The sequence below is a fragment of the Neofelis nebulosa genome, chromosome 18 (genome assembly GCF_028018385.1).
Source record: "Neofelis nebulosa isolate mNeoNeb1 chromosome 18, mNeoNeb1.pri, whole genome shotgun sequence".
Taxonomy (NCBI): Eukaryota; Metazoa; Chordata; class Mammalia; order Carnivora; family Felidae; genus Neofelis; species Neofelis nebulosa.
The window spans coordinates 4729897-4746286 of record NC_080799.1 but is presented as its reverse complement, the minus strand read 5'-3'; the positions used below and the strand labels follow the sequence as shown (position 1 = coordinate 4746286).

Genomic DNA, 16390 nt, shown 5'->3' with positions numbered 1-16390 from the left:
CCCGGCTTAACGCTCCGGAGCCCACGTCCCGTGAGCATCTCCCCTGCTCAGCCATGCACAGACCACACATCTGCAAGAGCTGTTTTATGTCAACGGGGGCGCGGCTCAAAACACAGAGGGCTCATCTTCACGGAGGAGACATTTACTCAGGAGAAGAGACGAAAGCAGACCCCTTCGGCTTACTGAAAAGTAGGTTGAGAAAAGCTCTGCCGTACTCGAAAAAGCAACTCGAGTATGGTCATCTTTCCCGACGCAGCAGCACAGTAACTTGATCCTGGTCTCCCACACGCTGGTAGCTGCTGTCTTGAGGCCGTTAAGTAGCTGGCTCGACTCATGACTGTCCAGGTGGTTGGGGCCAGCGGAGGAATACGGAGCCATCTTCCCCCCCAGTGGGTCAAAGACGACGATAATGGTAACCACAGTGGAGACGATGATAATCCAGCTGCAAAACAGAGAGAGGAGAAGGCGCGATGGCCGTGGGTCCCACGTCCACATGCATGAGCCAGGGCTCCCTCCTCAGGGTTCAGTTTTTACATCTGTACAGCCGTGGCTCTGGTTACTGAGGAAGATGCGGATTTCCCAGAACCAGGCTGAGGTGAGAGACTTGTTTTTTCTAGAAAGTTCTTTATGCATCCACGGCTGACCCAGGCCTCACAAAAATCAGAGCCTTAAAAGTAAAGACCACAAAAGGGGCACCTGGGTGGCTCAGTCGGTTGAGTGTCCGACTCCTGATTTGAGCTCAGGTAATGATCTCGCAGTTCATGACATCCGACGCTGTGTTGGGCGTGGAGCCTACCTGAGATTCTCTCTCCTTCTGGCCCTCCCTGGGTTGTAGCTCATGCATGCATGCGTGCCCTCCTTCCCTCCCTCTCTCTCTCTCTCAAAAAAAAAAAAAAAAAAAAAAAAAAAGTAAAGGCCACAAAAAAGACGTCTAGTAGGTAGAGTTGCAGCCTGTGCGTGGAAGCAGCTGGAACCTGCTCTCCACGGGCCACCAGCACGACCCAGACTCCTCCGTGCCTCAGGGTTCTTCCCGGCAAAACCAGAACTTTGCCACACTGTGGAGGAGTCCAAGAGGTCTTTCATTCATATGTGTGAGTGTGTCCAGACAGCGCACAACATGCCAGGCACTGTGGCTCAGGGAAACGCGTGCCAGCGGAAGACGCGCCCCCATGAGGGGATTCTGCCACCGCTGCCTGGGCGGCTCGGGAAGCCCCCCTTTCCTTCTCTGTAACAGGACGGGAATTAACTTGATCAGTTCTAGGACCATTAGCCTGGAAAACGTGAAAGCCTGACTCCCAGGCAGCAGCCCCCGTCACAATTCCTGGCACTGCGTTTCTACTCCTCTTGCCTTTAGTTTTTGCCCTTGGTTTGGTATCTGGGTTTTCTTCCTTCTCATAACACAAGGGACGAAATGCAGAAAAATGAGAACCAGTGAGAAAGAAAATGACATCAATACATGCATAACGAAAGATGAATTATTTCTCATATATGAACAAGCGTCTCCCAATGACCTACTCAAAGAGGTCCAATTCCTAACGATTTCAGGAAGCCCCTGTGCCATTGGGCTATCCGCAGTAACCCAGAAAGGTCTGTTGACTTCCATCTCACCTGAGACAAGAAGCTGAGAGAGAAGACGGAAGGCCTCACCTGACAACGACAGTGGCAATGATGCCATTCACAACCGTCTTGTCACACTGAATGTCGTTTGCTATCCAGGCGGCCCCCAGAGAAGCCCAGCCCATCTCTGGCAGAAAGAGCGCCAGGCGGATGTAAAGCAGCTTAGCCATGGATTTCCGCGGTCCAGGGTTACAAATGGTTCCTGAAACACAGATGATGTTCAAACTGGTCACCTGCTTCCTCAGACACTTCCTTCCCCCAGAAACAGCAGAGCACCTATTAGCACGGTACCCACCTGGCTCTGTCTACTTGTAACTGGTACTCAAGGCCTAAGACTGACCGTCAGTGACCAATGAGGGGTGGGAACATGACAGAAAGCCTCCAGGTTACTTCCGAGACTTAACTAGGGTTTAAAGATACTTCAGGGTTCTACCTGAGGCGACCATATAATCATTGGCCAAACTGGGACATCTCTGAGAGAGGAAGGAGGGGCTGTTCATAGTTATGCTGGAACGGCTGGCACCAAACAGGGCCGTCCCAGGCCAACAGACCTACACAGTCACCAAGTTCAAGCAGCCACAAGAATGACTCCACCACCTACTCGAGACCTATGGCGTTCAGGCACCATCTGAAACACCTCACGTCTATTCTGTAATCCTCATGACTCTGAAAACAGTTACCATCCCTTTTTTTTTTTTTTAATATTTATCTTTTGAGAGAGAGAGAGAGAGAGAGAGAGAGACACGGAGCACGAGTGGGGGAGGGCCAGACAGAGAGGGAGACACAGAATCCCAAGCAGGCTCCAGGCTCCGACCTGTCAGCACAGAGCCTGACACGGGGCTCGAACTCATGAACCACAAGATCATGACCTGAGCCGAAGTCAGATGCTCAACCGACTGAGCCACCCAGGTGCCCCCACCATCCCATTTTACAAATGAAGAAACTAAGGCTGGGAGAGCTTGGTAACTACTTTCTACAACATAATCCAGGTCTGTGTGGTCCCGGCTCTGTCTCACCAACGAACTCACTTTTGGGAAGTGAACAATTCTGATGCGCAAGATCACATGAAGAGGCCTATTCAGACACGGACTTTTTAAATTTTTTTAAAACGTTTATTTATTTTTTGAGAGACAGAGAGACAGAACGTGAACGGGGGAGGAACATGGAGAGAGGGAGTCAAAGAATCTGAAGCAGGCTCCAGGGTCTGAGCTGTCAGCACAGAGCCGTATGCGGGGCTCAAACCCATGAACTGGGAGATCACGACCTGAGCCGAAGTCGGATGCTTAACCGAGTGAGCCACCAAGGCGCCCCCAGACATGGCCTTTTTACTCTGCATACAAAACAAATCCAAGTATCAAGAGAGAGGCCTGGGTGCTTCAATTCCTGATGTTAAACATCAACTCTCTCCCTTTGGGAAAAAGTTGTGATAAAATACTGATTTAGACAACATAAAAATGCCATGATTAAAACAAAACAGTGAAGGAAAAAAGCCCCCAGAGCAATGATTGAAAACAAGATCTAAAGAATGATTTGGTGAGGAAATAGCTTTTAGGTTCCAAAAACGACCTCAGAGTCACCTTTTAAAATGTTAGACACCATTGGGCCCCATTTTTGGCACAAAGACAAAATAGAAGGTAACCAAAACAACACCGTCTCTCTCTGAGGGACAAAGTGCAGGCATATGAAAACCCAGTGCTCCATTTGGAGCCCGCTACTAACAATAGGCGATCACCCGCAAAACAGGAAACAGTATCTGGGCTCACCCACGGGGCGCACCGGAAGGCAGTAGCTCCGAATAAGGGAATGAATTCCCCAACAGCACCTGGGCCCGAAACTCCCAACGTCCTGATACTATGCGAATGAAATAAATACATAAATAGGGAAGCAGAAAATGGAGTTCTGATTAGGACTCCAAAGAGAAATAAAGACGCTGAAAAAAATCTCCTTTATATAGTCATTCCTATGAAAACGTTTTTATTTACATATAGATCTTCCTCTCAAGGCAAGGGGTCGCCAGGGCGGACTCGGCTGCTGCAGTGCGCGAGGCTGCTGCTGCTGCTGCCTCATCGTGAGCGAGCATAACTTCATCCTTGAATGGAATGTCCTCGGCACAGCCTTGGTCTTCATCAGGCATAGCCATTTATGTAAAAACCACAAAAGGCAGGCCCGTGTCGCAGAATCTTTGGCTCAACACCTCCAGACACTGCCGTAATCTTCTCCAGCACGAAATGAGTGCGAGCTCGCATATAAATGCAGAGGAGATGCAAGGAAATGTCCCACAATCAGGGTCAAACACAGTGAACGGCAGACCCTGGAGGGTGAGGGTGTTCTTCCAAAATGTGGCTGTCACGAGGCTGGACCTTCCCTAATCAAACCTCCTACATGGGACCAACAGCAGGATTTCATCAGAACCTCAGAACCTCAGAGAGGTTCTCAAATCAAAACTGGAAACTACCACAATATCAAGATTCTTCCCGACTACGCTACACAGATGACCAGGAAAAAGAGGACAGGTAGATACACAGGCATCAGTCTTCTGGGCAAAGATGAGCTCCACTGGTTCCAAATGCGTCCTCTGCAACTGGGGGTGTTTCCTTTACAGAGTAATGTCAGCCAAAAGCTACATAAACACCGTCTTTCAGTACAAGTGACAGGTTAATTACCGAGATGCCTCCCGGAACAGAAGGGGCAAAAGAAATTATCCGTGTATCAAGAATAAAATTAACCAATGTGCTATTACAAAATATAACTAAGGTGTGCCTGGGTGGCTAAGTCAGTTAAGGCGCCTGACTCTTGATCTCAGCACAGGTCTTGGTCTAAGGGTCATGAGTTCAGGCCCCGCACTGGGCTCTATGCTGGGTGTGACACCTGCTTAAGAAAATAAAAATAGGGGCGCCTGGATGGCTCAATTAAGCGTCCGACTTCGGCTCAGGTCATGATTCGCGGTCTGTGGGTTCGAACCCTGCAACAGGCTCTGGGCTGACAGCTCAAAGCCTGGAGCCTGTTTCGGATTCAGTGTCTCCCTCTCTCTCTGCCCCTCCCCTGCTTGCGCGCTCTCTCTCTCTCTCTCTCTCTCAAAAAATGAATAAACGTTTTTTAAAAATTAAAAAATAACAATTTACATACATATACAAAACTTACAATTTACAGAAAACTCATCAATTTTGTGCAGGTAATGCATGTAAAAGGAAAAAAGTTCAAACAGTTCAAGTAGGTACATAGTATTAAGCCTCTGTACCCCAGTCTTTCGGTTGTCTTCTCTTCAGGAAAAGGTAGCAAACTACACACAAGGTCCTGTACCTCAGTGTATTGGAAATCACTCCTTGCCTGTCCACAAAGCAGTCCTCATTCTTCGTAAACGTGCAAAGACCCAACCCATGGCCTAGTGACAGGAATGGGGTTTGTTCTGATCTTTCGTACCTACAAATAGCACTGCAATGAACATCCCTACGAGGACATCCTCCCCCCCCCCCCCCATTTTTATTTACATTCTAGCCAGTTAACATACAGTGCAATTATCGGTTCAGGAGTAGAATTTAGTGATTCGCCACCCACACGTAACACCCACTGCTCATCACAAAGGCCCTCCTTAGTACCAACCTCTTGCCTCCCTCCATCAATGCTGTCTGTCCTCTATTGTTAAGAGTCTCTTAACATTTGTTTTTTTTCCCTTCCTATATATTCTCTTTTGTTTCTTCACCTACAAGGACTTGTCTGCACACGTGCAAATCTATACAAAAATACTGCCTAATACACAGTGTACTTCCCAAATCTGGCTTCCAACGTATACTTACAAACAAAACGAGCTGCTTATTTCCGCACAGCCTTGCCAACTCCATGTATTATGTGGGTGACTTTTTGTTATGGCGACTGAGGCTGAACATTTTAGTACATGTAGAAGTCACTTATATTTATTTTACTGTTTATGACCTTTGCCCATTTTTCTACTGACGATCAGTCTTTTTCTTATTTATTGTAGTAGGACCCCTAATACATGAAGAAGATCGGCTTTAAGTCTCATAGTCTCATACGTTACAATATTGTTTTCATTTTGCCTTTTTCAACCTTATGATATTTTTTCTGAAATTTACACTATATATTTTTTAATGTTTATTTATATATTTTGAGAAAGAGAGAGAAGGTACGTGCACACACGCACGCAGGTACAAGAGGGGCATAGGGAAAAAGAGAATCCCAGGCAGGCTCCTCACTGTCAGCACAGAGCCCTATGTGGGGCTCAATCCTTCGAACCGTGAGATCATGACCTAAGCCAAAATCAAGAGTTGAACACTTAACTGAGCCACCGAGGTGCCCTTAATAAGGCATACAATATTATTTGTAACACATTGGCAATTAAACTAACATGCTTTGTAAAGTACTGTTTTTAGTTCAGTTGTGGTATCTCCAGCCACAAGTAACAAAAGGTTTAAGAACAGGAAGGACCTGTTCTGACTTCAGGGACTGCAAGTGCAGAGCCAAGACAGGTGTCACGGGCATTCTTGCTTCTCACGGCTCTGCCCTCCTTTGTGTGTCAGCTCATCCTAGGCTGTGAGTAGAGATACAGCAGGAATTCAGCAGCTTATCCATACACAGAATCACCCAGGGCAAAAACTGTGTTCCTTCTGGATCTTTCTTACAGGAGCAAGGAATTGGGTCACATGTCCACTGGCTCATCCATGAGAATCATTCCTGAGCTGGGTGGAGGGTCAGCTTCTCTGACACACACACTTCCTATGTGAGCGAGGTGGGGAGGAGGGGTATCCTGAGTAAAACTGGAAGAGGCTGCTGGACGGGCAACCTCCCTATAACACACATACAACCAGCACATAATGCTTAACATGTACACCGACATGTTAAAAAAAAAATTTTTTTTTAATATTTATTTTTGAGAGAGAGAGAGAGAGAGAGAGAGGGAATAGGAGTGGGGGAGGGGCAGAGAGAGACAGGGAGACTCAGATCAGAAGTAGGCTCCAGGTTCTGAGCTGTCAGCACAGAGCCCAACACGGGGCTCGAACCCACAAACTGTGAGGTCATGCATGACCTGAGCTGAAGTCAGACGCTCAAACAACTGAGCCACCTGGGCGCCTCAACCCGTTATATATTTTCTGAGCCCTGACCATGAATGTGAGATGGTGCAGGCATTGAGCAAAGGCTCAGGAGGAAGAGCCTCAGTGAACATGGCCATCCATCACAGGGTGTGAAAGTGCCCTGACACCACCAAAAATATCAGGAAAAAAATATTTAAGGGGGAAAAAAAGCTACATTACTGCTTTAAATCTGAACCTCCTGATAGCTGTACACTTGGTCTCCTAACCAGAATATGACATGAACAAAAGGGCAAATAAATGAGATGACGCTACGGGCACCTGGGTGGCTCAGTCAGTTGAGTTTCCGACTTAGGCTCAGGTCATGATCTCACAGTTCATGGGTTTGAGCTCCACATCGGGCTCTGGGCTGACGGCTCAGAGCTTGGAGCCTGCTTTGGATTCTGGGTCTCCCTCCCTCTGTCTCTCTCTCTCTCTCTTTCTGCCCCCTCCCGACTCATGCTTGGTCTTTCTCTCTCTCTCTCTCTCAAAAATAAACATTTAAAAAATTTTTTAATAATTTAAAAAACTAAAAAAAATAAAATAAATGAACAATAATAAATAATAAAATAAATGAGACGACGCCATAGCTGAAATGACACCAATCTAACTACTTCATCTTTCAGAAATTCAGACTTCATTAACAAACTCTTTAGTGCTGGGGCACCTGGCCGGCTCCGTCAGTAAAGCATGCGACTGCTGACTGCCGAGCTAAGGGTCGATTCAAGATCTACGGTGGGGGTAGAGTTTATTTCGAACAAACACAAAACCACAAAGGTACCTCTCCCAGTGGGGAATTACACAGATCACAAAACTGGGACGTTCTTCATGCATTCGTGCTTCCGGGGCCATGCTGAAATAGCCAGAGCTCTCTTTCCTATACATTTCTCTAGGAAGTGGGCACAAGCCACGCTCCCTGGTCATCCAAAACCCTATGGGCTTTCTCATGAGACGCGTGGCCACTGAGCGGCCACCACCTTTTAAGTTTCAGTTGGTCATACTCCAAACCATCAAGACCGTGGTCCTGCCAGCCAGCTTTACCATCTTCATTTGGAGTGTGCAGCCCCCGCAGCCCCACTCAAGCAACGCTGAAATGCACCGGAGAGCGGCACACCGTACGTCCTTGCCTCTGATACTTCCTAGTGCGCCACGCTGCTTGGCTCATCCTATAGGGAAAGTTCCCAACATTTTGGGTGAAGCAACTGGTAAAAACCCTAACACACAGAAAAGAATTATCACTGAAACAAAATTGTTAATCTGTATTTATTTTTGAGAGAGAGAGAGAGAGAGAGAGAGAGAGAGAGAGAGAAAGAGAGAATCTGAAGCAGGCTCCAGGCTCTGAGCTGTCAGCACAGAGCCTGACGCGGGACTTGAACCCACAGATTGTGAGGTCATGACCTGAGCCAAAGTCAGACACTTAACTGACTGAGCCACCCAGGTGCCCCAGAAAGAATTATCATTAAGAATAGGGCGCCTGGGTGGCTCAGTCGGTTGAGCGTCCAACTTCGGCTCAGGTCACAATCTCACGCTCTCTGAGTTCAAGCCCCGCATTGGGCTCTGTGCTGACAGCTCAGAGCCTGGAGCCTGCTTCGGATTCTGTGTCTCTGTCTCTCTCTCTGACCCTGCTGCTTTCATGCTCTGTCTCCATCTCAAAAATAAATAAAAATTAAAAAAAAAAAAAAAAAAAAAAAAGAATAGACAGGACTGGGGCACCTGGGTGGCGCAGTCGGTTAAGCGTCCGACTTCAGCCAGGTCACGATCTCGCGGTCCGTGAGTTCGAGCCCCGCGTCAGGCTCTGGGCTGACGGCTCGGAGCCCGGAGCCTGTTTCCGATTCTGTGTCTCCCTCTCTCTCTGCCCCTCCCCCGTTCATGCTATGTCTCTCTCTGTCCCAAAAATAAATAAAAAACGTTGAAAAAAAAAAATTTAAAAAAAAAAGAATAGACAGGACTCCTGGGGCACGTGGGTGGCTCAGGTGGTTGAGCGTCCGACTTTGACTCCGGTCACGATCTCTCGGTCCGTGAGTTCAAGCCCCGCGTCGGGCTCTGTGCTGACAGCTCAGAGCCTGGAGTCTGCTTCAGATTCTGTCTCCTCCTCTTTCTGCCCCTCCCCTGCTCATGCTCTGTCTCTCTCCATCTCTCAATAATAAACAAACTTTAAAAAAAAAAAAAAAAAAAAAAAAAGAATAGACAGGACTCTTGGAGTGCCTGGGTGGTTCAGTCGGTTAAGCAGCCGACTTCAGCTCAGGTCATGATCTCACGGTCTCTGAGTTCAAGCCCCGCATTGGGCTCTGTGCTGACAGCTCAGAGCCTGGAGCCTGCTTCGGATTCTGTGTCTCCCTCTCTCTCTCTGCCCCTCCCCCACTCATGCTCTGTTTCTCTCGCTCTCAAAAATAAATGAATAGAATTCTTATAACTCACTAATAAAAATGACAAATAACCCCACTTGAAACTGGGCAAAGGATCTGAGTAGACACACCTCCAAAGATGATATACAAATGGCCACTAAGCATATGAGAGGATGCTCAATACCATTAGTCCTCAAGGAAATGCAAATCAGGGCGCCTGGGTGGCTCAGCTGGTTAAATGTCTAACTCTGGCTCAGGTCATGATCTTGCGGTTCATGAGATTCAGCCCCGTGTCGGGCTCTGTGCTGACAGCTTAGAGCCTGGAGCCTGCTTCGGATTCTGTGTCTCCCTCACTCTCTGCCCCTCCCCTGCTCCTGTTCGTGCGTTTCCCCCCACCCCACCCCAAAATAAATAAACCTTAAAAAAAAATTAAAAAAAAAAAAAAAAAAAGGAACTGCAAACCAAAACCACAATGAAGTGCACTAGGATGGCTATGCTCGAAAAGGCAGACAATGAGAAGTGTTGGTGAGGATGTAGAGAAATGGAAACGCTTCATAAACTGAAAGAAACATGGTACAGCTGCTTGGAAAACAGTCTGGCAGCTCCTCAGAAGGTTAAACACAGGGTGACCACATGATCTAACAATTCCACCCTAGGTACGTCCGAGAGACACGAAAACTTCTAGGTACACAAAAACATGGATCTGAACGTTCATAGCGGCATTATTTATAATAGCCCAAAAGTGTAAAATAACTCCAAATCCCCACCAACTGGCAAACGGATAAGTAAAATGTGGCATATACATTCAATGTAATTAACATTACTCAACCATAAGAAGAATGAAGTACTGACACGCTAAACATGAATCAACCTTGAAAACATGCTAAGTTTGGAGCCAGACCCAACGGCCACATGGTGGATGATTCTACCTATATGATCCAGAATGGCCAAACCTACAGACAGAAAGCAGATACATGGATGGCTAGAGCTGAGGAAATCCGGAAAAATGAGGAATGATTGCTAATGGGTATAGGATTTCTTTCGGGGATGATGAAAATGTTCTAAAACCGTGGTGATGGCTGGACAGCTCTGTGAACAGACTAAAAATCTCTGACCTGCACACTTTAAATGGGAGAATTGTACAGTATGTGAATTATATCTCAATCAAGCTGTTAAAGAACAGACAGCAAATAGAAAAGGCTTTACCTTTCATGCTGACACATACGATGGCTGTCAGGGTACATATTATAACTGCTAGGAGGACAATAAGAACAATCAAGTAACTGCTGAGGAGGACCCCGCCAGCACAGTCCAGCTTGCCTCTGTGCAGGAGGTACAAAGTCAAAATGCCAATCCACCTGCCAAGAGATAGGGAGAGTCAGAAATGGAATCCAAGGAACTACTTTGCAAAACATAACAGAAATAAAAGGAGTTAACATTTCTAAATTTTTTTTTTTAAATATTTAAAAATAAAAATTTTAAAGGAGTTAACATTTCCCCAAACAAGGTGAAATTTACTTTGGACTAAAATTTTCTTCGATAAAAGATCTAAAAAAAAAATAATAAAAAATCTACTAAGTCAATTAAAAAGTATGACTTTAAAAAAATTAGCTTTATGCTTTCTGTGCCTACATGACTGCCCTTATTCTATGCCTACTGTAATTCATAAGAGGTATTTAACGCCATACGCAAACATACTATGAACTGCTGAAAAACAGCAACCCTATAATGACTCAGAAAGATGCAACCGTAGGAGCACCTGGGTGGCTCAGTCGGTTGAACATCTGTCTCTTGGTTTCAGCTGACACCACGATCTCGTGGTTCATGAGTTCGAGCCCTGAGCTGGCAGTGCACAGAGCCCGCTTGGGATTCATTCATTCATATTCTCTCTCTCGACCTCTGCCCCTCTCCCACTCAGGTTCCTCCCCCCCGCCCCCCGCCCCCAAATAAATTAATGAAAAAAAGAAATAGGCAACTGTAAATCAACAAAGTACATGCTTGCTAAATTATTAACAAGATAGTTTACTCCTGTGTATTAATGAGAAATTGACACATTGTAATCTGCTGTGTGATACAAACGCAGCAGGCAAGAAGTTATCCAAAGACCATGGATAGTGAACACTGATAAGCGTGAAAGGCCAAGTATTGCGACTTCGAGATTTCAGGGCAGTACTTCAGTGCAGAATAACAATAAAGACGACCCCAAACAAGGCAAAGTAATAGCGACCGGTCCCCAGAGGTATTTCAGCAAAGGGCAGAGCACCCCTGGCAAGAACGTTGTATTAAGGATTCAAGCCCAGAGGTGGAACTGGACTAAATAACATCTTATGCTTTTGTCAGTTTTGTGTTATTATGACTTTGGGTCTGGAAATAATATTGGGAAATGATTTCAGAGGCTCGGCTCTGGAAATTACCAAACTACTGAGAAGCCACTTCCAATATTTCGTGTTTTTGTATTCCTTTCCCCTCAAGAATGTGTTTTTAAGAAATTACAGTGGTGCTGTTTTATTCCCTGCTCAGACCGGTTGGGAACAGACCTCAGGAGCCCAATTCCAGTTCCCATGGGTTCCACACTTGGAAAGACGAGAGGGTACATATTTCCCGAGCCTGAGCCTGACTGCTCCTCATGCATGGAACTCGGCCACAACCGGCTCGGGAACGGCAGCCAGGCTATTATGTTCCATCTTTCCTCTGGCGGACAAAAGATGCCCTGCGTTTCCAGGCCGAGCGCCGTAATCATGCAAGGGCTGCTCCCCGGCTCCAGGAAGCGGAACCGGAGGTCACGGCCTTTGGTCGGCAACGACGTTCCGGAGGCTCCCAGGACCAGGCCTAGGCGCCGCACGCGACGGGCGCCGGTGCCACGGGACCCACCCGGGTGCCCCCGGGCCTGGCCGACCCGCTCCGGCCTCAGTGAGCCCTGCGTGAAATGAGTAGAGCGGCAGCACCCAGGTCCTCGGCGGTGGGGAGGCCCCGATGCGGGAACGTGGGGCCCGAGTCGGCGCGCACAAACCCGGCGACACGGACGCTACTCCCGGACCCGCTCCCTGCGCACCCCGGCCGGCCAGCCGGCCGGCCGCCAGCCCACACAGCCCGCCGCCCTTACCACACCACTCGCAGGGACAGCTCGAAGAACCCCGGGAAGACCAGGTCGTCACTGGCGATGGCCCAGCGCCGACCGAAGAGCACCATCCCGGGCATGGCGGAGGCCCCGCTGCCCGGCCTCGGGCCAGCCTGCCGCGCGCCGGCGGCCACTCGAAGCCCCGCGCCCTCCGGGAACCAACGCCAAACTGACTGCGACTCCGCGCAGGCGCACGCTAGGGCCCGGCCCGGCGCACGCGCACTGAGCCCCCTCGCAGCAGCGGGACGCTCCGCGCCTGCGCAGATACGCTGACCCGGAGGACTCTGGTTGGCTTGATAGCTGTTTTTGCACGGGAGTGAAGTCCGTTCTGACAATATTCCCATTTTGTAGGTAAGGACTCTTCAGGCCCGGAGAAATTGCCCTCCCCACCGAGATCCACGGCTGTTAATGGCGGATCTGAGGCTCATCCCAGGTCTGTGGGCTTCGAGGCGTGTGACCATCGATGCTCCCTGCGGTCAGGAGTGCCGCGTTAGGACGCCTCTGAGTTCCGGGTCTGAAACCACCTGGCGGCTCGGGGCTGGGGCGTGGGGGTGATAGCCTGATCCGCGCCCCTTCCCCGCGAGCAGGCGGTCGCCTAGTGGCGTGGTTTCTGAGCACTTAGCACCTCCACTCTCCTCCACCCTCGTCCCAGCCCCCTTTGCCTTATGCCTGGTGCGATCTCATTGTGCCCCCTCATTCTGCTGTTACTCCCCTCGCCCCCGCCAAGGTATTTCCCCTGAATACACTTTGTGCGTAACATTGACTCCAACCCCCCACCCCCACTCCGGAAAGGTTTTTCCCTGGTAGTCACACATCAAGTCTGTCAGTGCGTGATTGTATGTCTCCCTGGGTTTGGGTTACCATTCTCTCTCTCCGTCACCCCGCTGCCTGCCGCCTTCCCCAACCCCCAACCCCCAACCCCCAAATACAGCAAGTTCATTGTCGCCCCAGGGCTTTTACATTTTCTGTATCCTCTGCCAGGGCTGCTCCTCCCCAGGCAGTTCCATGTCTCTCTCTCAGTTCATTCAGGCCTCAGCTCCAGTGTCCGGGTCTCAAAGACGCCTTCTCTGGCCACCTTATCTAAACAGTTGTACACCCACCTGTTTCCATTCCCTTACCCTACTTTTGTTGTTCTCATAATAATTACTCGGTGACACTGCACCATGTTTGTTATACCTCTCCCAGCTTAGGGTGTAAATTGCATGAGCAATTTACCCTGTCCATCTTGTTGACTGCTGTGCACGTGATAGAGCACATTTCAGGCACTTACTAAATAGTTGATGAATGAATAAATAAATAAATTCATTAAATGTCAAGATTTTCTAAGTCTGAAGTTCCTTCTAAAGGGCAAAATTTCAGGGTTAAATATAAAATTGAAATTGTATTGATGGTTGTGGAAATCATGCAGAGATTGTAAATGGGGATGTTACAAGGTTTCTATAGAAAAGAGAACTATTCATTATAAAATAAGTACTTGAGTACTTGGCGTGGCCAGTGACTTAATCAGAGAGGTCAGGGAGGACTTCCCTGAAAAAGATACTAAAACGAGATTGGAGGAAGAGTAGGAAAAGAGGGTGATTCTGAAGTTAGAGAAGCCTGTGTCTATGATCCGAATATTCTCAAATGTAATACTTCCCTTTTGAAAACAGGATTTGTAAGGCTTAGGAGTAAGAAAATTCTTCTATATAAACTCTTGTTAGTAAAGATAAGCTGTCAACTTAACGTTAAGAACAATAACAACCCACAAAACTATCATTTCAAAGAGGTAGTGTGCATATTAAAAAACGGCTCAGTCGGTTGAGCATCCGACTTTGGCTCAGGTCATGATCTCACAGTCCGTGAGTTTGAGCCCCACATCAGGCTCTGTGCTGACAGCTCGGAGCCTGGAACCTGCTTCGGATTCTGTGTCTCCCTCTCTCTCTGCCCCTCCCCCGCTCATTCTCTCTCTCTCTCTCTCTCTCTCTCTCTCTCCCAAAAATAAAAAAAATTAAAAAATAAAAATAAAAAACATATTTTGAATAGTTCTAATCTCTGCAAGTATGTCCTGCTATTTCCGTATAACATTCCATTGGTTGAATTAGAGCTATTTTATTTTTTAAAGTTTATTTTGAGAGAGACAGAAAGCACGAGCAGAAGAGGGGCAGAGAGAGAGAGGGGGAGAGAGAGAATCCCAAGTAGGTTCCATGTGGTCAGTGCACAGAGTCTGATGCGGGGCTCTAATTCACAAACTGAGATCATGACTTGAGCCAAAGTCAGACACTTCACTTACTGAGCCACCCAGGTGCCCCAAATTAGAGCTATTTAAAAACATTAACTTGGAGAAACAGTGATCTTTCCTTTCACTTTTCCAAATCAACTGATTCATTTCTCCCACTATTCCTTTAGGACTTAATTTTCTTTCATATGAGTAAATCCCTGTCCTGAGTAAAATTAATACCCTTGCATTTAGACTCTGTCAGATGGCTGTCGGGCAATGTTAGCTAGGTGATCTTTCAGGAATTTTGACAGTTGTTTTTCTAAGGCCTTCTTGACAGCCCTGAGATCTTCAATTCTCAGAATTCCAAGTAAACTTAAGTGACTTTTTTAGTTTCGGGGCATACCAGTTTCCCTATTACACAACCATTAATTGTCTTAGAACGCTTATTAGAGGAATAAATACATTGCGTATTTCCATTCTGTTTTGGTAATAGAGTCAAGTGTAGTGTAACATTTGCCTTGAGACTTTCACCTTTAAAGTGCTCAAGGCGATCAGAGCGCCTGGGTGACTCAGTTGGTTGAGCATCCAATTGACTCAGGTCATGATCTCACGGGTCGTGAGTTCAAGCCCCGTGTCGGTCTCCGCACTGGCAGCCTGGAGCCTGCTTTGGATTCTGTGTCTCCCGCCCTCTCTGCGCCTTCTCCACTCATGCTCTGTGTCTCTCTCAAAAATAAATATTAAGGAAAAAAAAATTTTTTTTTTTTTTTTAAATTTTTTTTTTTCAACGTTTTTTATTTATTTTGGGGACAGAGAGAGACAGAGCATGAACGGGGGAGGGGCAGAGAGAGAGGGAGACACAGAATCGGAAGCAGGCTCCAGGCTCCGGGCCATCAGCCCAGAGCCTGACGCGGGGCTCGAACTCACGGACCGCGAGATCGTGACCTGACTGAAGTCGGACGCTTAACCGACTGCGCCACCCAGGCGCCCCAGGAAAAAAAATTTTTAAAAATTAAGTGCTTGAGGTGAAACTAGGAGTGGAGACCTGGAATATTCTAATGTTGTAAAAAAGTGTCCCTTTTTAAAAGATTAGTGCTATATTATGCTTCAACTTTCTTTAAAATCCAATGCTAAGAGGGAATTGTTTCAGAATCAGTAGGAGAAATACCCACAGCACCTACACAAGATGCCGCCACGCTACAAAGGCTAACTCAGAGGGGTGAAGGGAGTGTCCCCTGTGCTGAGCAGGGCGCGTTTCTTGCTAATTCCACATTCAGTCACTAGAGGGCGAAGGACACAGGAGAAAAAAAAAAAAAAGCCCACGTGGAGCCCCATTTCAATCAGCCCTCATTAGATGGCACTCAGGTGGTTTGGGGAAGGTACTTAAGAGTCAAGGTCTGCAGATGCATTGCTCTCCCAACAAGGGCAAAATTGACCAATGTTCTCAAATAGGCCCCAGGAACTCCTGCCAGAAGTGGTTTCCAGCCAGCTTGCAAGGCAGCTGTCCCCAAACTAAGCACAATGGGAGGGGAGCAGGGGGTCACAGAGGTGCTGAGCGCTTAATGTGTGTGCCTCAAGTTCTATTTTGAGCTTCACAGACATGGGCTCATTCACACCTCACAAAAATCCTACAGCAAGAGTCTGCAGGTAACAGAGGGAAGAGACTCGTTAATCCAGGGTCACAGAGCTAGAGTGTGAGGAGCTGAGACTCCTACAACAAGGCTGATCCCAAAGCTTGTGATTTTCTTACTCAGGGTTACCACTAACCACTTAGGATTTTTTTTTATTAAGTTTATTTATTTGGGGGGGTGGGGGAGAGAGGGAGAGAATCCCAAATCCCAAGCAGGCTTCGCGCGATCAGCACAGAGCCCAACTAGAGGCTCAATCTCACAAACCATAAGATATGACCTGAGCCAAAATCGAGTTGGACGCTTGACCAACTGAGCCACCTAAGCGCCCTTAACCACTTTTTTAAAGTTTATTTATTTATTTATTTTGAGAGAAAGCAAGAGAGCACAGTAGGGGCAGAGAG

At 47.5% G+C, this 16390-nt stretch overlaps 1 protein-coding gene across 3 annotated transcripts in view; it reads right to left on the bottom strand.

The window, feature by feature from the left end:
* DAGLB (diacylglycerol lipase beta) overlaps positions 1-12350 on the bottom strand; it is a 39212-nt gene extending 26862 nt beyond the window's left edge. For all 3 annotated transcript variants that reach the window (XR_009256707.1, XM_058711085.1, XM_058711086.1), the window contains exons 1-4: positions 12150-12350; positions 10253-10404; positions 1648-1819; positions 184-442 (exon numbers count right to left, since the gene is read on the bottom strand). Coding sequence is in view for 2 of the 3 variants with exons in the window: in XM_058711085.1 (XP_058567068.1) it covers positions 184-442; positions 1648-1819; positions 10253-10404; positions 12150-12244 (678 nt within the window). In the remaining variant the exon portion in view is untranslated. The remainder of the gene's footprint in view (positions 1-183; positions 443-1647; positions 1820-10252; positions 10405-12149) is intronic.
* Between the last annotated feature and the right edge of the window lie 4040 nt (positions 12351-16390).